The sequence below is a fragment of the Brassica napus genome, chromosome C1 (genome assembly GCF_020379485.1).
Source record: "Brassica napus cultivar Da-Ae chromosome C1, Da-Ae, whole genome shotgun sequence".
In the NCBI taxonomy this organism is placed as follows: domain Eukaryota; kingdom Viridiplantae; phylum Streptophyta; class Magnoliopsida; order Brassicales; family Brassicaceae; genus Brassica; species Brassica napus.
The window spans coordinates 15128432-15154718 of NC_063444.1; the positions used below are offsets into that span (position 1 = coordinate 15128432).

At 37.9% G+C, this 26287-nt stretch overlaps 1 protein-coding gene, 2 long non-coding RNA genes and 2 pseudogenes across 3 annotated transcripts; 2 read left to right on the top strand and 3 right to left on the bottom strand.

Annotated features, from left to right (window-relative positions):
• The first annotated feature begins 99 nt into the window (after window positions 1-99).
• On the top strand, window positions 100-1104 carry LOC106445558 (fatty acid desaturase 4, chloroplastic-like). The gene has a single exon (XM_013887140.3). The coding sequence runs from the start codon at window positions 100-102 to the stop codon at window positions 1000-1002; it is 903 nt and encodes a 300-aa protein (XP_013742594.2). The 3' UTR covers window positions 1003-1104.
• The window catches only part of LOC106445569, a 33980-nt pseudogene continuing 8765 nt past the window's right edge, over window positions 1073-26287 (bottom strand).
• On the bottom strand, window positions 5332-7395 carry LOC125580165. The gene is made up of 3 exons (XR_007317909.1): window positions 6272-7395; window positions 5819-6182; window positions 5332-5739 (listed from the first exon to the last, which is right to left on the bottom strand). It is a non-coding gene; the product is annotated as an uncharacterized LOC125580165 (long non-coding RNA).
• LOC111212585 lies at window positions 17413-19797 on the bottom strand. Its single transcript, XR_007317908.1, has 7 exons — window positions 19526-19797; window positions 19308-19420; window positions 19094-19141; window positions 18688-19028; window positions 18460-18605; window positions 18283-18374; window positions 17413-18204 (listed from the first exon to the last, which is right to left on the bottom strand). It is a non-coding gene; the product is annotated as an uncharacterized LOC111212585 (long non-coding RNA).
• Window positions 19951-21163, top strand: LOC106360488 (annotated as a pseudogene).

Sequence of the window (26287 nt, forward strand, 5' to 3'; positions counted from 1 at the left end):
ACCACAACATAACTTTAGAGTAATCTCTTCCTCTTTATCATTGGCTTAAGCTTCCATACAAATTTGGTGTCTTCCACACATCATCTCTTTCAAATTTCAATGGCTGTGTCATTTCAAACCAAGTACCCTCTAACACCCATCACCAACATCCCAAGAACTCATCATCGTTCTTCGTTTCTCCATGTTCGTGTCACGTGCTCTGCTACTACCACCACCACCACAACCACAAAGCCTCAGCCTAACCGTGAGAAGCTTGTGGTTGAGAAACTTTTTGTGAGTCCTCCTCTTTCCAACGACCAAACTCTGCAGTCTACGTGGAGTCACCGCTTATGGGTTGCAGCAGGTTGCACCACCTTGGTGGCTTCTTTAGCTAAGTCTGTCATTGGAGGGGTTGGTTCTCATCTCTGGCTTGAACCAGCTTTAGCCGGTTATGCAGGGTACGTCTTGGCTGATCTTGGCTCTGGTGTGTACCACTGGGCCATTGATAACTACGGTGATGAGTCAACGCCACTAGTAGGATCTCAAATCGAAGCGTTTCAGGGTCACCACAAGTGGCCTTGGACAATCACCAAAAGGCAATTTGCCAACAATCTACACGCTTTGGCACGAGTCATAACCTTCGCGGTGCTTCCACTAGACCTTGCCTTTAACGACCCTGTGGTTCATGGCTTTGTGAGCACATTTGCATTTTGCATAATGTTTAGCCAGCAGTTCCATGCTTGGGCTCACGGAACTAAGAGCAAGCTTCCACCTCTCGTCGTGGCGTTGCAGGACATGGGAGTGCTTGTTTCAAGGAAACAGCACGGGGAACATCACCGAGCACCGTATAACAACAATTACTGCATTGTGAGTGGGGTTTGGAACAAGGTTTTAGATGAAAGCAAGGCCTTTGAAATACTGGAGATGGTGTTGTTCTTCAAGCTCGGGGTGAGACCGAGGTCATGGAGCGAACCAAACTCTGAGTGGACAGAAGAAACTGACCTCTCCAGTAGCCAAGCGTAACCAATAGTTACAAGGTGGCTCTACAGGTGTTTGAAACACACAATTATTTATACATGTACAAGAAAATTGATGGAATAAACAAATAAGATTATTTTTACGTAATTTATATGCAATACAGAGTGAGTTTATTGAGTACAAAGCATGAAGAAAAAAGAGAGCATGTAATAGTTTTTAAGTATCAGAACCAACAAATGAGTAAACAGAAGAGACACAAGGGAACCAGTACTGACATTTTCCGTCTTTAATGCCATTGTCGATCATTGCAAGGCCCTCCTGTAAATAAATTAATAGTAAAATTACAAAGTTTCAGGACCCACACTGGTTCGTTGGTTGGTTGCATTGTGTTAACCATATTGGAGAAAATGCATACCTCTAACAAAGTTTCGAGAGCATCTATGACCCGACCTGATGTCCACGAGAGCCGTCTTCGTACTTGTTCCACAGTCACAAAGCCTTGACCCTGTGGGGAAAGCAACATGAATCCTCTAGTTAATTCAGTTAAAGGATAATGCAAAAGATGAATGTTATGATTATAACCTGAGCCAGCTCCAAGATTTGGTTATGGTCTTTGTTGAGCTCAGTGGGGACTGAACGGACAAGCTTTTTCTTGCCAATTGTGATGACCTCAAATCCACTACCCAATACCTAAGGAAAAAAAAAGCTCAAGATATTATCAAGAGCAGTCCAAAATTTACTTTTTCTGTTGAAAATCTGAAAAGAAAAAACACAAGTCAGATAGTACCGACTTAAGAGAATGGGAGAAGACGACGTAACTACTGTTCATTGATTATTCAAACGTTGATTGTCTGTAGTTTTTAAAATAGTTTCTGGCTTTTGTTTTTGAAAAACTACTTTATTTGCAGCTCAAGATTTTGTCAAAAATGATTTTCTAAAAATCAGGAAAACTAATTTTTCAAATAATTACGTAAAAACCAAAATCTGTTATTTCTTAGCTTTTGACCAACGTTGATGTTTCTATTTTTTATTTTATTTATTTTAAATGATCTTTCCTTTAATGTTTGTCTTATGTTTGTCTTCTTTCCACTCTCATGATATGTTCCCATTTCACTAACATCATATCATCAAATAAAATTCTTAACTTTGTTAATATTAAATAAATGGTTATACTTACAATTAGACCAATTATTTTCATCCCAACATATGATCGAATATTTGTGTGTGTTGGGATGAAAATAATTGGTCTAATTGTAAGTATAACCATTTATTTAATATTTACAAATATTCGATCATATGTTTTCATACTAGATTATACTATTAATTTACATTAATAGTAACTATGCAATAAAGAAATAAATGAAAAATAAAATATCATAATGACAAATGGTTGACGATCATATTCATATAATTTTAAACATTATGTTCCACATTTTCTTAATATCAAAATTTTACAATTTGTAAATTTTTATTCATATTTATAATGTTTCAAATTTCCGGATAACTTATCATTAATATAGATAAATTAAATTAACTTTTTGGAAGTAAACATATTTCATCTGATGATGAATACTATAAATTTATGTGTGTGTTTATGATAACATTTTATATTTTTACTAATTTTAGAAAATTCAAAAAAGTTTTGTTAAATTTATAAAACGAATTAACGGGCTTTTGTTTCATTAAATTTAAAATAATGATAATTACGAATAAGCCATTAATAAATATCATTTTGTATATAAGGGAAAAATTATGGTATTTATATATTAAAGATTAGAATTTTTTTAAATATAAAAATATAATTTAAATTGTTATTTTAGATTTATTTTATTATTATTATTGATTTTTAATTGTTTATTTTTTTCAAAAAAATAAATAACCAGAATTTAAAATCTAAAATCTACAATAACCATTCAAGTTTTTTCAAAAAACTAAAATTTACAGAAAATCAAAAACTAAAATCAAAAACCAAAATCTAAAAATCAAAAACTAAAATTTAAAAACCAAAAACCAAAATCTAAAAACCAACCAAACAATCATCACCTTAGTTTCTTAAGTTGCCAACAATCAGAGTGGCACAGCGGAAGCGTGGTGGGGCCATAACCCACAGGTCCCAATATCAAAACCTGGGAGAGTAGGGAGAGTAGGGGTAGCTATGAACCTTTATTTCCAGCTCAACGGCCATACCGAGAGATCATGTTTCTTCGCCGGCGATGGGATAGTCTTCACGACCAATCCCGGCACCGGTGATTGCGCCTTTGTATGCCCCTCCTCCTCCTCCACCACCACTGCATTTTTCCGATGATTGGTTCAATGATTCTCCCTTTCTTTTTCTGTCTTATGTAATCGCAATGCTTCAAAAAATGTAATTGCAATGTAATCGCCGTTAAATTAAAAAAAAAAAAAAAATATTTGGACGGCCTGATAAGAACGACAAGGCTAAATTGGTATTTTATCATGGGAAATACTCTAGGATAGCAATAAAAAAGTTTATGTCACAAATATAGACTCTAAGAATCAAAATGACCAAAATGTTTCATTAAAAAGGTAAATATACACTTATACCTTTAGGGTTAATTAATCCAAACCTTAAGGTTTAGAGTTAAGGGGTGGAGATTTGGGATTGAGGTTTAAAATTTTATAAAATAGAAAATAAATATTAAAAATTTGAAAATAAAAATTTTAAAAATAGTTTCAAAAAGTATTTTCGAATTACAAAAAGAAAATTTGAAAAAAAAATTATAAAAAAGTTCAAATTTGAAAACATACAATCTAAAACTATTTTTTATTATTTTTATATTTTTATATTTTTTATATTTTTCCTTATTTTTTCTTATTTTTTCTTATTTTTTTATTTTTTATATATATAGGATATTAGTGTCATTTTACCTATTAAATAAAACATTTTGGTCATTTTTCTTCCTGTGGTCGATTGATGAGAATCGACCTTTTATCATTCATTTAACCTAATTCGTTTTATAAAATGACAAAATGGGTCTTAATTCTATTTATTTTACCTATTAAATAAAACATTTTGGTCATTTTTTTCCCGTGGTCGATCGATGAGAATCGACCTTTTATCATTCATTTAACCTAATTCGTTTTATAAAATGACAAAATGGGCCTTAATTCTATTTGAACCAAGGTCCAGCATTAGTATACCCATGACATTTACCACCAGGCTACATGTCAACGACGATCCATAATCAAAGTGTATTATGATCCAACTGGAAATTTAGTGTACCAAATGATCCATAATCAAAGTAAGGTGTGTCTAGCCATATTCCCATGTCAATCAGAAAATTCGAGTTTTGTATAAATACGTTCATCTCCTCCTACAAAATATCACAAAACCAAAATCATATATAAAATCAAGTAAATATGAGTAATTTAGTTTTCATAGTTTCTTTTATTTTAATGACCATTGTTTCTCCGATTTTCAATGCTAAGCTGGTACGTAGTATCACTTGTGAAACGGCGAAAGCCACAGTAGAACCTTGTTTGCAGGGGACCAGGATACCAGGTCAGGAGCCAACGGAAACTTGTTGTAATGCTATTTATAGCATAAACCGCCAAGCAACGACGAAACAAGCTCGACAAGATCTTTGCAAGTGTTTAAAGATGTTATAAGTTCATCTCCATATTCAAAACTTATCAACTTGCCTGAACTCTGTCATATTTCTATGGCTGTGCCTTTTACCCCATCAGTTGATTGTAATGGGTACGATTGATTTTTATACTTTTCAAATTAATAATTATTAATACTAATTTTATGTGAAACCAAAAAAAAAAATTGTTACATACCGTTTGAAACCTTCTACCAATATTTCAAATTCGTGTTTCCTTACTTTTAAATAAATAAAAGTGAAATGTTTTTTTTTCTTTAGTTAGTTTCTAATTTAATTTTTGAATTTTTAATATATTTTCAGCATTACAGTCTGAAGCATAAAAGAAGAAAAATATGCAAGGGGCAAGAAGATTATTAAATATTATTATTAATGTAATACTATATTTTCATAAATAATAAGATACAATTCTATCTCTATCCATCATTTGTGAGCATATTTTCTTTTATCAAGACACATGATGCACAAAAATATTTTTTTGGTAAAACAAATTTCATTAACAAACAATAGAAGCAGAGAAAACAGAGCACCAAAGCGAAGAAAAGAACGCACGCAGAGTGGTAACCGAATAACACCCAGACAGAGACGATACAATTTCAAAGAACCGCGAGAAATCTGAGAAGACAAGGAATGAACAAACAAAAAGAAGACCACACTTAAAACCCAAAACCACCTGCTACAAAGAAGAAACAGAGACCGGAAGACTCCATATTAAATAATTATATTGATTACCATAATTTTTTCTTTCATTATTATATATATATATATATATATATTTTATAAACATTAAAAATTTGATAAAGCATTATTACTCATTCTATAATTTTCACAATAGTTAACATAAAACATTAATTGTAAGATTTTTTTTGATTATTTGACAAGTATAATTAATTAGTAATAGTCTTACCTTATATTTTAGATCAAATTAAAATAATTAAAAGTTAAAAATCATGGACCAATCAAATTATAACAATTTTCTTAAGATTTCATCAATGATCAACACCTCATCCGAATAAGTGACTTCTCAAGTAACATTAAACCTGGCTCGATAATCAGGATGCAACGGTAGCAATGCAATATGAGGATTTGCATCATCCTTGGTTTGTTCGAACTCCCACCACTCTTCCCATGGCAATACCGCTATTACATCTTCTCCCTATGACCCCAAAAAAAAGTCATTGGTATAAATAAGAACATGCCATATCAAAGTTCAGAGTAACCATTTCAAGTGTTACCTTTTCATTTTCATTACCGGATTCACCAACCCATAGCTTCCCATCAGAATCTGTCAAGCAGACAGCAGTATGGCCAGCATAAGCTCCGCTTACCCACTTCTCAAGGGTCTAAAAACCACCCCACCGTCCACGGATCTTTGAGATCGCTAGTAAGTCTCCGGAGTGGATTTCATCGGTGGTAATGTTAGTAACCCAAGGATGAGGACGAGCATCAAAATTAGCACCCATATGCTTCTCAAGAAAAGCGATGTTAGAACTCTCCCCCCAACCGGTATTGGTAAAGAGAGGGAAGACATCCCACAATGCTCGGAGTTCCCACCATCCCTGCTTCCATGAGGAATATCGAAACTCCTTTCTGCTTAACCTGATCAAATAGTGTGAGAAACCATTAGACATATGAATACTAAAACTGAAGAAATACAAAAAAAAAAAAAAATAGCAGCTAGAGCTTACATAGTCATACTCAACTTTTCCTTCCCACTCATTGAACTCCATGGTGTGCTCTCTTGAAATGAAGTACCAGTCCCATGTCACACGGTACGGTGTCACAAAGACATAAATATCCATGCAAGTCCAACTATGTGCCTTGTCCACCTGCATCAAAAAACGCAATAGCTTGAATCAACCTTAAGATACATCAATCAAAAACAGTTTCACAGTGTTGTAAAAATCGGTCTAGGCTATAACGGTTTAGGCGTTCAAAGAAAACGGTCTTGTCGTCAGCCTAATCAATAATCACCTATTAATTTGACGGAGGAAGCAGTGAGAAGCATCAGTACAGTAACGGCGAAGATGATGGCCGGAGACGACGAAGAAACCGCCATGGTTGGTTAACGCCGTTAGTCAAGTACTGTTTCCCTTTCCGTATCGAACTCGCAACTCTTAATGACTTGGTTTAACGTATTTATTCGAGAGTATATTCTTCAGATACAATGTCATGAAAACTTTCTTCCTTAAATTTCATATTTATATACAGTACTAGGGTAGGTCCGTCCTACGGGCGGGAAGTTATAATAAAAACTATTTTATATGAATTTATATTAATTTTGAAGTATTTAAAACTATTATTGATTGAAAATGATATTAGAGTAAAACCCACCTAAAGCTGGTAAATGAATAAAAAAAACATTATAACCATAAATTCTCATGAAATTTTAATAAATTATTTACAAACATTTAGTTTGGTTTCAACTAAATATGTCATTAAATTTCACTTATTTCTTAGATTGTTTTCAACTAAATATATCATTAAATTTCACTTATTTATGTTAGAATTTTTTATATTTTGAGAATTATTATATTTTGAAAATTTATATATTTATTTACAGACTACTACATTTTTGAAAATATAATAATTTTTTTTGAAAATGGTCTATTTATAAAAATTGTCCATGATTAAACGTCTAAAATAATATAATATATAATTTAAGGTTGTTTATTGTTATATGTCTTGTTGAACTTTATTTTGTGATATAAATTAACATAGCTTGATATAGTATACATAAATTTATCGTTAATTATATATGAAAAATGTTTATAAGATATTGCTCATATTTTTATAAGATATTGCTCATATGTTTATAGATCCAATAAGTTTATGTAGTTCGGATATATTATATATAAATTTATCTGACAAAAATTTTCGGAAGATATTGTTCAATAAATAAAATTTTACTTAAGAGTTTGGCTGATTAAATATATTATATACAATTTTAAGCACATATTTTTATTGTAAAATATTTTAAGTAAATCGTTAAATATTTTTTGATCAGTTAAATTATTCATAAACCTTGATATTGATTTATTTGTGTCAAATTAAGTTGGGAGAATTGCCAAGTGTGACTCAAAACTTGGAGTCAAACCAAAACAATACCCCAACTTGGGTCAAAGGCAAAAGTAACCTAAAAGGCTATTGAAATTACAACTATCCCCTTGTGACCAAACAAAAAAACGGAATTTTTTTTACGTTTCTACCCCTCGCAAGTCGTCTGTTTAGACGACTTGAAAATAAGTCGTCCAGACGACTTAACTGAAAATCGTCTGGACAGTTAGTCTTAAACATTATTTAAAAATTTTGTAAAAAATATTTTGATAAGTGAAAAATGGGAATTATGTAATTAACATATGTCTTAGGAGGTATAAATTAAGATATAACAAATTTCAATTGTTTTCAGCATAGATGAGTGAAAGTAGTGAGTCATGATATTCTTTAGTTTATGTTTCATCAACATATGTTGTAGTATTGTATGTGTTCTTAGGGTTAGATTTTGGAAAGCATTAAAACCGTTTTTGAAAATTTTTAAAATTACTTATGCGTGTTCATTTCTGTGTATAGTAAACACTATTTAAGTATAATTTGATTTTATAACGTGGTTAGTTAGTTAATCTAGTCATTTTAGTTTAGGGGTTCATTTTAGGGTCTAGGACGACTTAATATTTTGTCGTCTGAAAACAGACGACTAAATATTAAGTCGTCTGTTGTACATTATCAGCCAGAATAAGTCGTCTAAACCGGACCAAACCTTAAAGTTTACCAATGTACTTTTAAAGCTAACCGGATTATTTACCCAATATATAAGGTGATTTTTTTTTTGTTTCATTTTTCGCGAAATTCAGAAACCCTAACAGTTCTCTCTCAAAACCCTAACAGTTCTCTCTCAAAGGCGATTTCGAATTCCCACGATTTCCGAACAAACCATCGTTCTCAACGTCGGCTATCTATCTCACTTCATTCTCACCGTTGTCGCCGCAGCTTCTTCTAACCCTAGCGCCGCCGATTCCTCTAAACCCTAGCGCCGCCGATTCCTCTAAACCCTAGCGCCGCCGCTTCCACTATTTCCGAACAAACCGTCGCCCTCGCCACCGTGGTCACCAACGTTCTCACCGCCGCTTCCTCTAAACACTAGCGCCGCCGCTTCTTCTAAACCCTAGCGCCGCCGCTTCTTCTCTGTAAACCTTAGCGCCGTTTCTCTGTAAACCCTAACGCCGCTAAGTCATCAATCTCGAGGAAAAGATGAACATAAAACGTTGTCTCTATCAATTTACTCATTCTCACCGTTTCACGTTTATTTTTTCAGATCTATAACCGCAATGACGAGTACTCCAACTCCTTCTGCGACTGGAAGACTTGTAAGTAATTTAAGTCGTCCGGCTTTGTCTTCCAACTGGACGACTTAGTAGATGACTTAAATATAAGTCGTCCATTTGGAAGACTTTCCAGACGACTTAATTATAAGTCGTCTACTAAGTCGTCTGGACTTATATTGTTGTCTTTGATTATTTTGCAGACAAAAAGGATGGATATTCCAGAACTCCCCCGTAGGTTATACACATCAGGGGAAGAGCCAGAAGCCCACAATAGCATTTCGTATCATACGGATAACAGCAAGTTGCATACTGCTCTTAGGAAAGCTCTTACTGATGACGAATTTGAAGAGCTCAAGGAGTCGAGTTTGGGAGTTTTCATCAAGTTCAAGGAGCAGGGATTTGGTTGGGCTTCAAGGCTGGTTCACTACATGCTCAGTTTCAAGCTGGACATTAAGAAGAAGTATGAGATGTGGTCTCTCGTTGGTCCAGAACCTTTGAGGTTTTCACTGTTAGAGTTTGAAAACCTCACTGGTCTAAACTGCGAGTACATCGAGGACCTTGAGACACCAAAATGTGACGTTACCCCAGAGATGGTTTCTTTCTGGGGGATGCTGGGAGTTCATCTGGAAGCTGGGCCAACTACTGATCAGATAATAGCAGCACTGAAGAGATGCGGGGATTGGTCCAGGGAAGATCGCAAGCGGCTCGCGTACCTCTCCATCTTCACTGGATTCATTGAAGGGAGAAAGTTTTCAACCGCTACACGATCTACTCTGGCAAGGCTAGTGATGGATTTAGAACGGTTTGAGAATTATCCATGGGGGAGAGTCGCGTTTAAGGTGCTGATGGACTCTTTGTGGAACAAAGAAATTGCTGGCTGTTACACCGTGGATGGGTTTATACAAGTTCTTCAAGTCTGGACGTACACAGCTATGCCGGAATTGGGTGCTAGTATTGGTGGTCCCAGAGCAGACAGTCCGTCTCCACCGATACTGGCTTACGAGGGCAGCAGAGGCCGCAGATCAATGAAAGCTGCTATCTTGAGTCAGGTATTTACTTCAATCCAAAAGACTGCGCAGACGACTTATTATAAGTCGTCTGGAAGGTCGTCCAGCTTGACGACTTATCGGACGACTTATAATAAGTCGTCTGGAAAGTCTTCCCAGCTGGACGACTTATCGGACGACTTAATTAAGTCGTCTGGAAAGTCTTCCATCTGGACGACTTATTAGACGACTTATAATAAGGCGTCTGGAAAGTCTTCCCAGCTGGACGACTTATCGGACGACTTAATTAAGTCGTCTGGAAAGTCTTCCATCTGGACGACTTATTAGACGACTTATTATAAGTCGTCTGGAAGGTCTTCCATCTGGACGACTTATTAGACGACTTATAATAAGGCGTCTGGAAAGTCTTCCCAGCTGGACGACTTATCGGACGACTTAATTAAGTCGTCTGGAAAGTCTTCCATCTGGACGACTTATTAGACGACTTATTATAAGTCGTCTGGAAGGTCTTCCAGCTGGACGACTTAGTAGACGACTTATAATTAAGTCGTCTATTTAGTATTTTTTTTCAAATATCTAACTCGATTCTTCTATTTACTGCAGACCCGCGTGATCAACTTTGTTGAGAAGGACATTAGTGAAATGTGGCCAAAATGGGACTCTGAGGTTGAGGACCTGCCCGCGGAGAACATCATTAAAGTCATGTATGAGCGGAGACCGTGGAAGTGGACCATGGATTGCTGGGAAGTCACTGGTACTAAGGTCAATACAAAACCTAAGGTTGTGACTCCATCGAAGAAGGCCAAAGAGATGGTTGTGTTGGAGGAGGAGGAGGAGGAGGAAGACAATCCAAGACCTCGGAAGAAAGCTCGTAAAGAGGCTCCTGAAGAGGCTAGAGAAGAGGCTAGAGAAGAGGCTAGAGGGGTGACCAGAGAGGAGTTGGAAATTATGTTCAAGGGCGTAGCTGAGGCTATGAAAAAAGGGTTTAATAAGTGCATGAGGGAGTTTAGGAAGTTGTCTGATAGATTGGAAGCTGTGGAGAAGAAGGTTGGTGTCACCAATCAGGCTACCCCTCCACCTCTAACCAATCAGGCTACCCCTCAAGATAAACAGCCTACCCCTCTTGCCAAAGAAACCGGGGGTAGAAACAAACAGGCTACCCCTCATGCCAATGAAACCGTGGTTAGTAACCAGCCTCCTCCTCATCAAACCAAACAGCAGCCTCCTCCTCCTCAAAAGAAACAGCAGCAGCCTCCTCCTCTTCAAAAGAAACAGCCTCCTCCTCAAAAGAAACAGCCTCCTCAAATCAAAGATGTTAGTATCAAATCCAGGGTTAACTAGTTGTCCAGACGACTGTAAAAGTTGTCTGGACGACTAGTTGACCCTGGACGACTTAAACGTAAGTTGTCTGGACGACTAGTTGACCACGGAAGACTTAATTTTAAGTCGTCCAGGGTCAACTAGTCGTCCAGACAACTTTTATTTAAGTCGTCCAGGGTCAACTAGTCGTCCAGACAACTTTTATTTAAGTCGTCCAGGGTTAACTAGTCGTCCAGACAACTTTTATTTAAGTCGTCCAGGGTTAACTTGTGTGCAACTTTTATTGCAGAGATGGTTGCCGGAGGATACAGCAACCGAGGCGAACTCGGTAAATAAAGCAGATGGTGTCACCTCCAAAGAGATTGTTGCTGTCACTTCCACCGATCACCAACCGAGCCTCGCTTCCACAGATCAACAACCGAGCCTCGCTTCCACCGAGCCAAGCGATCCAGTTTCACAACCGAGCCTGGTTGTATTGGACAAGCGTGCAAAGAGTAAACGAGCGAAGAAACCTGCTCCTACTGTGAGATCTCCTTATATGGCAGAGAAAAAAAAAGATAAAGTGGCAGCCTATAATCCATTTCCGCCAGTAAACAAAGAAAAGTTGAAGGAACTCGCTGATTGGTTGAAAACTGATCCGTAAGTGATTGCTTTACCCATAATAGCTTGATTTAGTCGTCCAAAACTGATTGCTTTTTTGTTTGCAGTCATTATTTAACTAAGATCGAGGACAAACCACGTACATCACCAACAAGGTGGTACCACTTCCTCCGGACAGCCAGAGGATGGCTGGAAGACTGCGTAAGTCTTCTGCACACGATTTAAGTCGTCTACAAAGTCGTCCAAGTAGACTACTTTCCAGACGACTTAAAGATAAATCGTCTGGAAAGTCGTCTACTTGGACGACCACGTAGACGACTTAAATATAAGTCGTCTTCGTCTGGTAACTTCTAACTTGTTATATTTAATATGCAGCATATAGATGCTTGGATTAATGTGCTAAGGCAGAGGTATCAGGAGAACCCACAAGCTTTCAGGAGCGAGCGAATGTGCTTCCTGGATCACAACTTTTCTCAGTCTTGGAGAGAGCAGTATCAGCTCTTCAAAACATCGGAACCTGATCACAAAGGTTTAGGAAGAGTTCTACCTGGTGGGGCGTCGTATTTTTATGACGGATCAATACCTTCATTTTGCCAATCAAACAAGAAGTGGGGGGAGGACATTGATGATATCTATGCGCCAGTGAACTTGGACGACAAGCATTGGGTTGCTATTTGGATATCGATCCCTAAGAGGCACATAGTCGTCTGGGACAGCATACCTTCATCTAGTGTACCAGACGCATGGGATGCGATAATGGAGCCTTTTCTCCAGATGGTCCCTTATCTGCTTGTTGAGTGCGCAGCCACCGACGAAATGCGGGTCAAATACGGGTTGGAGCCATACACATATGAGAGACCGCTGAAAGGTGTACCCACGGCCAACAATGGTGATTGTGGCGTGTACACTGTAAAGTACATTGAATGTCATGCGCTCGGGGGCTCCTTTGACCCTAAAGACTTTGCTAGGTGCAACGCGAAGAAAATGAGGGATAATATGGCGGTGGATATATGGAAGGAGCTTGTTGATCAGCATCTGAAAGAAAATGTGGATGGTGATAAGTTCGTGGGCATGTATGATTTTTGAACATGATTTTTGAACATGATTTTTTAACATGATTTTTGTATTTGAACATGATTTTTTAACATGATTTTTGTATTTGAACATGATATAAGTTGTCTGGAAGAAATAAGTCGTCTGGAAGGTTTTCCAACTGGACGACTTACAAATAAGTCGTCTGGAAGGTTTTCCAACTGGACGACTTACAAATAAGTCGTCTAGAAGGTTTGGACGACTTATTATAAGTCGTCTGGAAGGTTTTCCAACTGGACGACTTACAAATAAGTCGTCTAGAAGGTTTGGACGACTTATTATAAGTCGTCTGGAAGGTTTTCCAACTGGACGACTTACAAATAAGTCGTCTAGAAGGTTTGGACGACTTATTATAAGTCGTCTGGAAGGTTTTCCAACTGGACGACTTACAAATAAGTCGTCTAGAAGGTTTGGACGACTTGAAGGGATAGTAGAAGGTCGTCTAAAAATAAAATACACTTGAAGGGATAGTAGAAGGTCGTCTAAAAATAAAATACACTGGACGACTTAGTAGAAGGTCGTCTAAAAATAAAATACACTGGACGACTAAATATTTAGTCGTCTGGACGGGTAATCAAGACGGGACGACTTAAATTTAGGTCGTCTGGACAACTAGTCAACTGGTTGTGTACATTGTGGTTTCGTATGGCCAGTTTCCTTGCAGTTTGAGCATCTCCGTGCCCTGTGTTTCTTCCTGGGTTTGTGTCCTCTCATCCTAGATAGCTCCAACCAAGATTGCCATCTTGATTTCTTCGGTCTCCCCCGACCACGCTTTAGTTCTGGAGGAAAGCATTCTCGTTCCTCAATATGTTGTGACACGATAGGATATATATTCTCTGAGTATCCTGCATACAGATAATTCTTTGAGTACAGTGGACATACAAGTGTGGAGATATGCAAACCAGCATGTATTCCAGCAGCTATAGCATGAGAGCAAGGTATTTTCTCCACTCCATAGACACCACAATCACACTTTGCATGTTCCAAATCAACCACACAGTCCATTTTGCCACCTTTGACAAAGAAATGCCATCCATCAATTGGTTCGACCGTCATCATACCCGCTATCTCTTCTCGAACAGCAAGCAAGTATTCAACAGCCCGGCTATGTTCAGTTGTGAGACTCAAAGCATCTTGTCTCCTTTTCCAATACCATTTTCCTAACTTCTGCCTTATGAACTCCAGCAGGAACGTAATCGGAAATCCTCTTGCTCGCTTCAGTGCGGAATTAATAGATTCAGCAATGTTGCTTGTTTTTATGTTGAACCTGTTCCCCTTACAATAAACCCTTGACCATAGCCTGACGTCGGCTTTCTCCAAATACGTTGCAAGTTCCGGGTTTGCACTCCGTATCTCAGCCATGTACCGGTCAAAATCGTAAACCGTGTGAGCATAAGCAGCCCCTTTCACCAAGTACATGAGATGTTTCCCTTTAAACTTTTTGACAATGTTATCTTGAAGGTGATAATAACATATTCCTCGGGTTGCCCAAGGAAACACCTTATCACACGCACTTTTAATGGCCTTGTGCCGGTCGGAGACTATCACCAGAGGCTTGTCATGAGATATACAACTAGCCAATTTTGTGAAAAACCATTCCCAAGAAGGTATATCTTCCTCATCCACGATCCCAAAAGCCAATGGGAATATCTGAAAATTGCCATCTTGTGCGGCTGCAACTAACATAGTTCCTCCATACTTTCCACTTAGGTGAGTTCCATCCACCACAATGACCCTTCTCTGATACTTAAAACCTTTGATAGAAGCTCCAAAAGAGAGAAATAGATACTTAAATCTTTTCATAGAATCAAGTTCTATCGCCGTGATAGAATCAGGATTTGCAATGGAGATTTGCTCGAGATATGATGCCAGACGCGAATACCCTTCTTCTGCTGATCCTCTCACCAATCTTTGTGCATATAACAGTGCTCTGTATGAAGTGGTGTAATCAAGCGCCATGCCAAACATGTTCCTCATTGCATCAGTGATATGCTGCGGAGTTATCCCATCAATGATTCCAACACGATCAATGAAAAGACTACCTACATACTTCGGAGTACAGTGTCTCCGCTGAGCGATTCGGTCTCCCGCTGAGCATAAATGTTTTTCCACATACTTTGTTACCCAAAACGTGTTTGTCCCATGTTTGACACTCGCTCTGACCTTCCATCCACAATAGCTAACCGGACATGTTGCCACAACGAGAGTTTTCGTTGATTTGTATAATCTGAAAGAAAACTTACCCCTCACTGCTGCCAACCGCAGCTCTGAAAGCAGTGCACCCTTGCTAACAAAACTCTGGTTGACATAGATGGTACCATTCGATTTTCCTCCTTCAATAGCATTTGTCTTAGCATATGCCTTTTGGATTTCTTCAAAACAAATATTATCATCATCTTCCTCGTCCTCATCTGGAACCTTTCCATAAAGACTGTAATCCCCACCATTCTGATCCGTTTCACCAACAATAGAATTATCAGCATCCTCCTCCCCATTTTCCTCCTCCCCATCTTGATTTTCATCTTCAACAAACTCATTATCACCAACATCTTCATCATCACCACCAACATCTTCTTCCCATTCACCAGCTTCATCATTATCACCAACATCTTTTTCCCATTCACCAGCTTCATCAATATCCCTTTTCTCTGAAACCGTTTCGACCTTGCTGCGGCTTGATACACAAAGACATACTCTATGGGTTTTGAGTATCTCCAGCAAGTTTCGAACTTGTCTATCACTTGTAACATGAATGGGAAGACTGCCTGGAGCCATCATCATTTCTGCTGGTAATGAGTAGCTAATCTCCACACTCACTGTTCTCATGTCCAGGTTATAATCTTCTTGAGCCATTGCAACAAGTTCAGCATGTGTTGAATCTTCATTCAATAAAAACAATCTTGCTCCTTTGAGATCATCAACCACAAAATCCCAACGGAAATCTCTCAACAACCATTCTCCATACACTGCATGTAACTGAAAAATCATCTGCAAATATTCAAAATAAAACACATTAGTAAACATAGAGAAAATGAAGAAGTTCAATAAACATTGCCGCAGACGACTTAGCATTAAGTCGTCCAGAAGACTTAAAGGTAAGTCGTCTAAAGAGGTCACTTTTGCAATTGAAAATTAAAAGGGACGACTTAATTCTAAGTCGTCCGGCTTTGTTTGTTAAAAAAAAAACTTCAGACGACTTATATATAAGTCGTCTACGAGAAACGGGCTAGTTTTGCATTTGACCGAATCGTGTCAGATCTTTGACTATTTCTGGACGACTTATAATTCAGTCGTCTCTGGGAAAGTTAAAATTTTAATATTTTATGAAAACTTGACGACTTACGTGTAAGTCGTCCTAGGTTAGTTTTGTAATTGAAAAATAAAACTTCATAATTTAACTTTAACCAGACGACTTAATATAAAGTCGTCCCTCCAGAAGACTTAATTTAAAGTCGTCCGGGGAAAGCAAAGTCGTCCAGAATTTTTCCCAATTTTCTGGTCAAACCTTGCTTATCCCGGACGACCTTAAATTAAGTCGTTTAGCTGGACGACTTTCATCTAAGTCGTCTGGAGAAAGTTAAATTTCAAGTTTTATTTTTCAATTACAAAACTAACCTTAGGACGACTTACACGTAAGTCGTCAAGTTTTCATAAAATATTGAAATTTTAACTTTCCCAGAGACGACTGAATTATAAGTCGTCCAGAAATAGTCAAAGATCTGACACGATTCGGTCAAATGCAAAACTAGCCCGTTTCTCGTAGACGACGTATATATAAGTCGTCTGGAGTGTTTTTTTTAACAAACAAAGCTGGACGACTTAATTTAAGTCGTCCGTTTGACCAGAAGACTCATCAGTAAGTCTTCTACATACAGATGACTTACTAGTAAGTCTTCTACGCGAACAGATCTTGAAAAAAAATTCAAATTCGTACCTTAAACTAGGTGAGATGACTTCGTTTGCACACAGGGTCTTCTCCAACCACCCAGAACCTCAAACGAAAGCAACCGTAAGTAAAAACGAAAGAAATATGGCTCTGTCAACCATACCCATATTTTGAATCAAAAGCTTGAGTTTTTTGGATGAATATAGAGAGAAAGTGAAAGAAATGTTGTTTTTAGTTCATAACAATTGAAACAGAGAGAGTGTAAAGAGATTTACGTGCATTAAAGGGCATTAAAAGCTCCAAACAGTTCGTACAAGGTTGTTGCCACTATTCATTGCAGTGGCAATATTGTAAATACTTGAAGAAGATGAGGTTGAGACAGTAAAGAAGCCATTTTCGAAAAAAAAAAAAAACAAAATGTTAATGGCATTTTCGTAGATAAAATGCAGGTGTGGGGTTAAAATCTCAAAAAAAAAAGGAGTCAAAAGAAAAGGTTAGTTTTCTGTTTGACTCCAAGTTTTGAGTCACTTTTGCAAAAAACCCAATTAAGTTAGAAGCTTCATAATTGTATTTGGATAGTTTCTTCCCGATATATGTGTTACTTTGAGAAGATATATTTAGCTATAGCCATTATTTTTGGAAATTGATATAACAAAAAAGAAATTATATTGTGAACAAAAGCTTTGAAAATCTGATATCCAAGTAAATAAAAGAATTAGCTTAAACTCCAAAACACAACTACCGCAGCTTCCTTACTTCTTAGGGCGCACACATTGTGTGTAACTGAGAGCTTTTATTGGAGCTGGATCAGAGAAGCCTTTAACTGGGATGCTCTTTAGAAAAAAGGGACACATAAGAAAGCAATTCGTCAGGGCTTATGGAGCCACATAAAGTACCATTCTCCCATAGCAGAAGGACAATTCCGTTTCTGTCTAGACCCACCGGTGAATTATATGAATCATCATTCAGCAACATCTAAAGGTTCTTCCATGAGCTTTGGGTGAACTGAAAGCCATTTCTAAAAAAAAAACATTACCCACTAAAACAGGCACTCAAAATTATTAGCAAAGACCCCAAAAATGACATAGTATATGTCATCAGCTCCTCTAAGAGAAAAATATCGTTCCTCGAACAAAAGAGAGTGTACATGACAAAAATTATGATTCTACTCAGTGTATATCTGCCGGTAATTTTTTTTTTTGAACAATTCCTGCCAGTAATTGTTAATGTCTAAATTTACCAACTCTCGTAAGATAAATATGGCTAGCAGATTTTAGAAAACTGCAATGATACCTTAGAAAATAGTTCCCACCACTAACCACTAAATTAAACAGGAAAAAAACAAAAGGCGCAGTATGAGAATATAATATAGCCCACATACAGAAAGATGTCCCCTGCAAAAAACCAAGAGATGTTAGTTTCAATCTGACTTTTGTACAGAGGAGAAACAAAACTAAAATTTGCAGTCATACCATCAATATGTGTTGCAAAATCCACTTTCATAACATCGTCGTATTGAAGTACAGTCTTGTCTCCGGAGTTTGGTGTCCAATGAGCAGCAACCCTGGAAGTTAAAAAACATCAGAGATGAACATGAGTACTAAAGAAGAATAGTGAATTGTGGATAGGAAGAGAAAGTTGAAACCAACCAATTCAAAGAGCATCCTGTAGGGAAAGTAATACCAGCTTTCAGACCATTCTCTGATATAAGTTTACGAACAGTATCCTCAAGTGTCTCGCATACATCAGTCGTCAACATTCCAGGCTTCACTATGCTTCTTACATATTTTCTAACCTGAAAATTTATGAAGAAAAATATTAAAATATTCCAGGAGAAAAAATAATCAGTAGTAATTTAATATGTTAAAGAGATCAACCTGGCTATGAACTTCTGCAGCCTGGCGTACAGAGTTGTATATTGGCTTTTGTCCAAACGCTCCAAATCTCTCTCCTCTTCAGATGTTGTTCTCCACAAATTGCTACATTACAGAGATCAAGATCCATAGTCTTAAAATCTAATAAAGTTCAACAGAAGCAAAAACAAAAGCTGTATGGACTATATCGACACGCATATTGCATACTAAAACGTATTAAAAATATTCCCTTAAAGCTAAATAGAGTTGTATGAAACTTCCTTGTCCTTATACTGTTGGATTTCACCTTCAGGAAACTCTCCAGATGGAAATAGCTTAACGACAGGGATTGTTGGGTCGTCTTCCTGCAAACATAAGACAAACCATTAAGTCTTATTTGAAAGAAAAGAGAGAACGAAACACTTCTTACATGCTTTTACTCTTATTTTTCTTCTTCTTCTTCTTCGTTAAGTCTCAGCTTGAAAGAACAAAAGAAACATGCAATATACTAATCAATCAGCCATGAATCAATCTTTCTGGGCCTGAATCCAACTTTCTTCCGGCAACCGGAAGACAACGGAAACATTAAAAATGTAATAAAAAAAAAATCTAGTTATGAACTCAAGCTGAGGAATAAAACAAACCTGGGAATCAAGTCGCAACATATCGACTCCCATGAGTTCTCCACCGCGTCGGACGTTTCTAGCCTCCCAATAACGGAGAAACCGCACTTTAAGGTGGAGGAGCAGTGTCCGATCTTCAAATCGGAAAGGAAGATTGTATGTTAGCCATTCTACTCAGAATAAGATTAATGGTTTGTGAAAATGAATAAGGAGATCGTTCTCATAGCATGAAAGCCTACTTTTTTATAGTCGCAATTCCACCGCCTCCCATATTAATGATCGCATTGAAGAGAGATTGTGGGTCATGGATTTAAGCAACGACTTTAAGAAGATGAACCTGTAACTGATTGACTCTCAGAATTTTTAGGAAGAAGATGAAAGAACTCTTTCGAAACCATAGATCGAGTTTAGCTTTCGTATGGCGGAGACGAAGAATGGTTTAATCCCTAAATCAAAAACGTTGCGTTTCATTACATATCGAGTTGCTCTTTATTTTGTTTGGATCAATTCCGAACATAAAACCTGTATACAAATTGAAACCCAAATCCATTAATTTATATATATAGATAAATAGATGTTTTGATAAAAAAAAAAAAAAAAATATATATATATATATATATATATAGTATGTTTTGTTTTTGGGGTCTAATAGCTCCTTTTCGAAATGTTAGGTGGTAGTTGGTGAATATAGAAACTAAGAAGCCAAATTCTGAAACGTTTCTATAAGTTTCAAGAGCTGATCATCTCTATTCTCTAGTGATCACTATAGCCCCACGCATCACTTTAAGTGAATCACTTACGTACACCACAACATAACTTTAAAGTAATCTCTTCCTCTTTATCATTGGCTTAAAGCTTCCATACAAATTTGGTGTCTTCCACACATCATCTCAAACCAAGTACCCCCCTAAGACCCATCACCAACATCTCAAGAACTCACCGTCCCTCACTTCTCCATGTTCTTGTCACCTGCTCTGCTACTACCACCACCAAGCCTCAGCCTAACCGTGAGAAGCTTGTGGTTGAGAAACGTTTTGTGAATCGTCCTCTCTCCAACGACCCAACTCTCCAGTCTACATGGACTCACCGCTTATGGGTTGCAGCTGGTTGGTGGTCTCTTTAGCAAAGTCTATCACTGGCGCGGTTGGTTCTCATCTCTGGCTTGAACCAGCTTTAGCCGGAAATGTAGGGTACGTCTTAACTGATCTTGGCTCTGGTGTCTACCACTGGGCCATCGATAACTATGGAGATGAGTCAACGCCACAAGTAGGAGCCCAAATCGAAGCGTTTCAGGGTCACCACAAGTGGCCTTGGACAATCACCAAAAGACAATTCGCCAACAATCTACACGCTCTGTAACGAGTCATAACCTTCACGGTGCTTCCGCTAGACCTTGCGTTTAATGACCCTGTGGTTCATGGCTTTGTGAGCACATTTGCCTTCTGCATAATGTTTAGCCAGCAGTTCCATGCTTGGGCTCACGGAACCAAGAGCAAGCTTCCACCTCTCGTGGTGTCGTTGCAAGACATGGGGGTGCTTGTTTCGAGGAAACAGCACGGGGAACATCACCGAGCACCGTATAACAACAATTACTGCATTGTGAGTGGGGCTTGGAACAAGGTCTTGGATGAAAGCAAGGCCTTTGAAGTATTGGAGATGGTGTTGTACTTCAAGCTCGGGGTGAGACCAAGGTCATAGAGCGAGCCGAACTCTGAGTGGACAGAAGAAACCGACATCAACATCAGCCAAGCGTAACTAATAGTTACAAGGTGGATCTCTGCAGTATCTGATCTATACGGTGTTTGTTTGAAAACACAATTATTTATACATGTACAAGAAAATTGATGGAATAAACAAATAAGATTATTTTTACGTAATTTATATGCAACACAGAGTGAGTTTATTGAGTACAAAGCATGAATAAAAAAGAGAGCATGTAATAGTTTTCAAGTATCAGAACCAACAAATGAGTAAACAGAAGAGACACAAGGGAACCAGTGCTGACATTTTCCGTCTTTAATGCCATTGTCGATCATTGCAAAGCCCTCCTGTAAATAAATTAATAGTAAAATTACAAAGTTTCAGGACCCACACTGGTTCGTTGGTTGGTTGCATTGTGTTAACCATATTGGAGAAAATGCATACCTCTAACAAAGTTTCGAGAGCATCTATGACCCGACCTGATGTCCACGAGAGCCGTCTTCGTACTTGTTCCACAGTCACAAAGCCTTGACCCTGTGGGGAAAGCAACATGAATCCTCTAGTTAATTCAGTTAAAGGATAATGCAAAAGATGAATGTTATGATTATAACCTGAGCCAGCTCCAAGATTTGGTTATGGTCTTTGTTGAGCTCAGTGGGGACTGAACGGACAAGTTTTTTCTTTGTTGAGTTCAAATTTACTTTTTCTATTGAAAATCTGAAAAGATAAAACACAAGTCAGATAGTACCTTTGTTGGGCCTAATTATTAAGCCTAATGGCTCAAATAATATACGGCAAAATGTGAAAATGAAATGGGTCTTTGGGTTCTTACAAAAAGCCTTGCTGGCTTTAATGAAATAAAGTTAACAACATCCCATATTGGTTGGGAGAGTTGATTTTGAGGAGTATATATATGTCTTCATGACATGAGAGGTTAAACAGCTCAGAGGAAGAGAGAGCTCCCCACGCGCGCGCCGCCGCCGCCGTCCGGCTCGGTTGGGCTTGGGCTTGGGCTTGGGCTTGGGTGGAGGGCCTTTGGCCCGATAAGAACTATTCTTTTTGGACCAAGTTAAGCTCAACGTTTTGATGACTGTATTTTGTAGAAGCCGGAAAACCGGAAGGTTCAAAACAAACTCGAGAAGAAAGAGACAATGACAAAAACTCAGAAACTGAGACAAACGTCGAGATTTTTATAAATGATATTTCAGAAAATGAAGAAAAAGATGAACCTCGAAGGAGCAAAAGAACTCGAAAAGAAAAATCTTTTGGAGAAGATTTCCTAATGGCATTTTTAGTAGAAAATGTTCCAAAAACTTTGGCAGAAGCCATGGCTTCACCAGAAGCTCCATTCTGGAACGAGAATAACATCAATAAGACTGATGATAGCAATCGCAGCCTTAAGAGACCTAGAAATCCATCAAATGGATGTAAAAACTGCTTTTCTAAATGGTGATTTAGAAGAGGAAATTTACATGAAACAACCTGAAGGTTTTTTCATTCCCGGACAGGAAGACAAAGTATGTCGACTTGTAAAGTCACTTTATAGGCTTAAACAAGCTCCTAAACAATGGCACGAAAAATTTGACAATACAATGATGTCAAATGGGTTCAAAATAAATGAATGTGACAAATGCATATACTACAAAACTACCAAAAATGCGTATGTTTTGCTATGTCTATATGTAGATGATATGCTCATTATTGGAAGCAATAAAGACATTATCAATCAAACAAAGAACATGCTCAAAGGGACATTTGAGATGAAAGACTTGGGATTAGTAGATGTAATTCTCGGGGTTAAAGTCACAAGAAATTCAAACGTAGTTATCTTAACCCAATCTCATTATGCTGAAACAATATTAGAGAGATTTGAAAAGTACTCTAAGAGTACGGCAAAAACTCCGTTAGATCCCCAAATGCACTTGACAAAGAATTCAGGTGAAGCGGTTTCACAAAACGAGTATGCACGTGTGATTGGAAGTATCATGTACTTGACCAATTGTACTAGACCAGATCTAGCGCATGCAGTAAACGTACTTAGTCGATATACAAGTAATCCAGGTCATACACACTGGAAAGCTATAACGAGGGTACTCAATTACTTGCGCTACACCAAAGATTTTGGGCTTCACTATGGTAAAGAACCAGCAGTTTTCGAAGGATACAGTGATGCTAACTGGATATCAGATTCCAAAAACTCAAAATCCACGAGCGGATATGTCTTTACACTAGGAGGAGCAGCAATATCATGGAAATCTACCAAACAAACAGTGTTAGCCAGATCTACCATGGAATCTGAGTTCATAGCCTTAGACAAAGCAGCAGAAGAAGCTGAATGGCTTAGAAATTTTTTGGAAGATATTACTATGTGGGAGAAACCTGTGCCAGCCATACGCATACATTGTGATAGTCAATCAGCAATAGCTCGGGCTCAAAATAATCTCTACAATGGTAAATCTCGTCACATCAGAAGACGACATAAAACCATTAGACAACTTATCTCAACTGGTGTAATCACAGTAGACTACATCAAATCGGCTGACAACCTAGCGGATCCATTTACTAAAGGTTTGCCACGAGATGTTGTTGCTAAATCATCAAAAGGAATGGGTTTAAAGCCTATAACGAATGAGGATGCATGATTGCAACCCTACCTATCATGATTGGAGATCCCAAGACGTAGGTTCAAACGGAAAACAAAATCAAGCAGAATCTAACCAAAGCACTTGAGACAAAGTAGTCTCTTCCCAGCTCCTAAGATGATAAAAGTGCTAACAAATGTGTGAAGGATAAGCATAAGCTTTTAATGATTCCATAGCTTCTAAGCGGGGTATTACTCAATACTTTTCATGGTCAATCACCTAATGAGTGTGAAATGGGGCCGTTTCTAGGAGAATGAATGCAAGGCTATATTCTCTAAGTTCACTCATGAAAACCAGGTATAGTTCAGGGCCACAATGAACACAATAGAGAACTAAGTTCTACGAGAAAATGAAGCTGCGTTATGCATGTTGTCTCGGTTTACATAAAACACCGGTTGGTTCAAGACATCATGTTCACCTTCTGGTAAAGTAAATCCGACAGATATTAACTATGAGTGGTTCAAGGCTTAAAAATGCCACCAACTCAAACACAGTGAATTTTTCGCAAACACTCTCGATAAGTCTGTCTAGTCTAATCATGATTAGAATAAGTATAGTTTTTTCTTTAGAGTCTATCGAGTCTGCATTTAGTCTGCATATGTTTTAGAAGAGTCATTTCTATTCATGTGGGGGGGATTGTTGGGCCTAATTATTAAGCCTAATGGCTCAAATAATATATGGCAAAATGTGAAAATGAAATGGGCCTTTGGGTTCTTACAAAAAGCCTTGTTGGCTTTAATGAAATGAAGTTAACAACATCCCACATTGGTTGGGAGAGTTGATTTTGAGGAGTATATATATGTCTTCATGACATGAGAGGTTAAACAGCTCAGAGGAAGAGAGAGCTCCCCACGCGCGCGCCGCCGCCGCCGTCCGGCCGGCTCGGCTGGGCTTGGGCTTGGGCTTGGGTGGAGGGCTTGGGTGGAGGGCCTTTGGCCCGATAAGAACTATTCTTTTTGGACCAAGTTAAGCTCAACGTTTTGATGACTGTATTTTGTAGAAGCCGGAAAACCGGAAGGTTCAAAACGAACTCGAGAAGAAAGAGACAATGACAAAAACTCAGAAACTGAGACAAACGTCGAGATTTTTATAAATGATATTTCAGAAAATGAAGAAAAAGATGAACCTCGAAGGAGCAAAAGAGCTCGAAAAGAAAAATCTTTTGGGGAAGATTTCCTAATGGCATTTTTAGTAGAAAATGTTCCAAAAACTTTGGCAGAAGCCATGGCTTCACCAGAAGCTCCATTCTGGAACGAGAATAACATCAATAAGACTGATGATAGCAATCGCAGCCTTAAGAGACCTAGAAATCCATCAAATGGATGTAAAAACTGCTTTTCTAAATGGTGATTTAGAAGAGGAAATTTACATGAAACAACCTGAAGGTTTTGTCATTCCCGGACAGGGAAGACAAAGTATGTCGACTTGTAAAGTCACTTTATGGGCTTAAACAAGCTCCTAAACAATGGCACGAAAAATTTGACAATACAATGATGTCAAATGGGTTCAAAATAAATGAATGTGACAAATGCATATACTACAAAACTACCAAAAATGCGTATGTTTTGCTATGTCTATATGTAGATGATATGCTCATTATTGGAAGCAATAAAGACATTATCAATCAAACAAACAACATGCTCAAATGGACATTTGAGATGAAAGACTTGGGATTAGTAGATGTAATTCTCGGGGTTAAAGTCACAAGAAATTCAAACGGAGTTATCTTAACCCAATCTCATTATGCTGAAATAATATTAGAGAGATTTGAAAAGTACTCTAAGATTACGGTAAAAACTCCGTTAGATCCCCAAATGCACTTGACAAAGAATTCAGGTGAAGCGGTTTCACAAAACGAGTATGCACGTGTGATTGGAAGTATCATGTACTTGACCAATTGTACTAGACCAGATCTAGCGCATGCAGTAAACGTACTTAGTCGATATACAAGTAATCCAGGTCATACACACTGGAAAGCTATAACGAGGGTACTCAATTACTTGCGCTACACCAAAGATTTTGGGCTTCACTATGGTAAAGAACCAGCAGTTTTCGAAGGATACAGTGATGCTAACTGGATATCAGATTCCAAAAACTCAAAATCCACGAGCGGATATGTCTTTACACTAGGAGGAGCAGCAATATCATGGAAATTTACCAAACAAACAGTGTTAGCCAGATCTACCATGGAATCTGAGTTCATAGCCTTAGACAAAGCAGCAGAAGAAGCTGAATGGCTTAGAAATTTTTTGGAAGATATTCCTATGTGGGAGAAACCTGTGCCAGCCATACGCATACATTGTGATAGTCAATCAGCAATAGCTCGGGCTCAAAATAATCTCTACAATGGTAAATCTCGTCACATCAGAAGACGACATAAAACCATTAGAAAACTTATCTCAATTGGTGTAATCACAGTAGACTACATCAAATCGGCTGACAACCTAGCGGATCCATTTACTAAAGGTTTGCCACGAGATGTTGTTGCTAAATCATCAAAAGGAATGGATTTAAAGCCTATAACGAATGAGGATGCGTGATTGCAACCCTACCTATCATGACTGGAGATCCCAAGACGTAGGTTCAAAGGGAAAACAAAATCAAGCAGAATCTAACCAAAGCACTTGAGACAAAGTAGTCTCTTCCCAGCTCCTAAGA

Excerpts from the sequence above, each read along its gene's own strand:
- LOC106445558 (XM_013887140.3), top strand. The coding sequence starts at position 100 with ATGGCTGTGTCATTTCAAACCAAGTACCCTCTAACACCCATCACCAAC.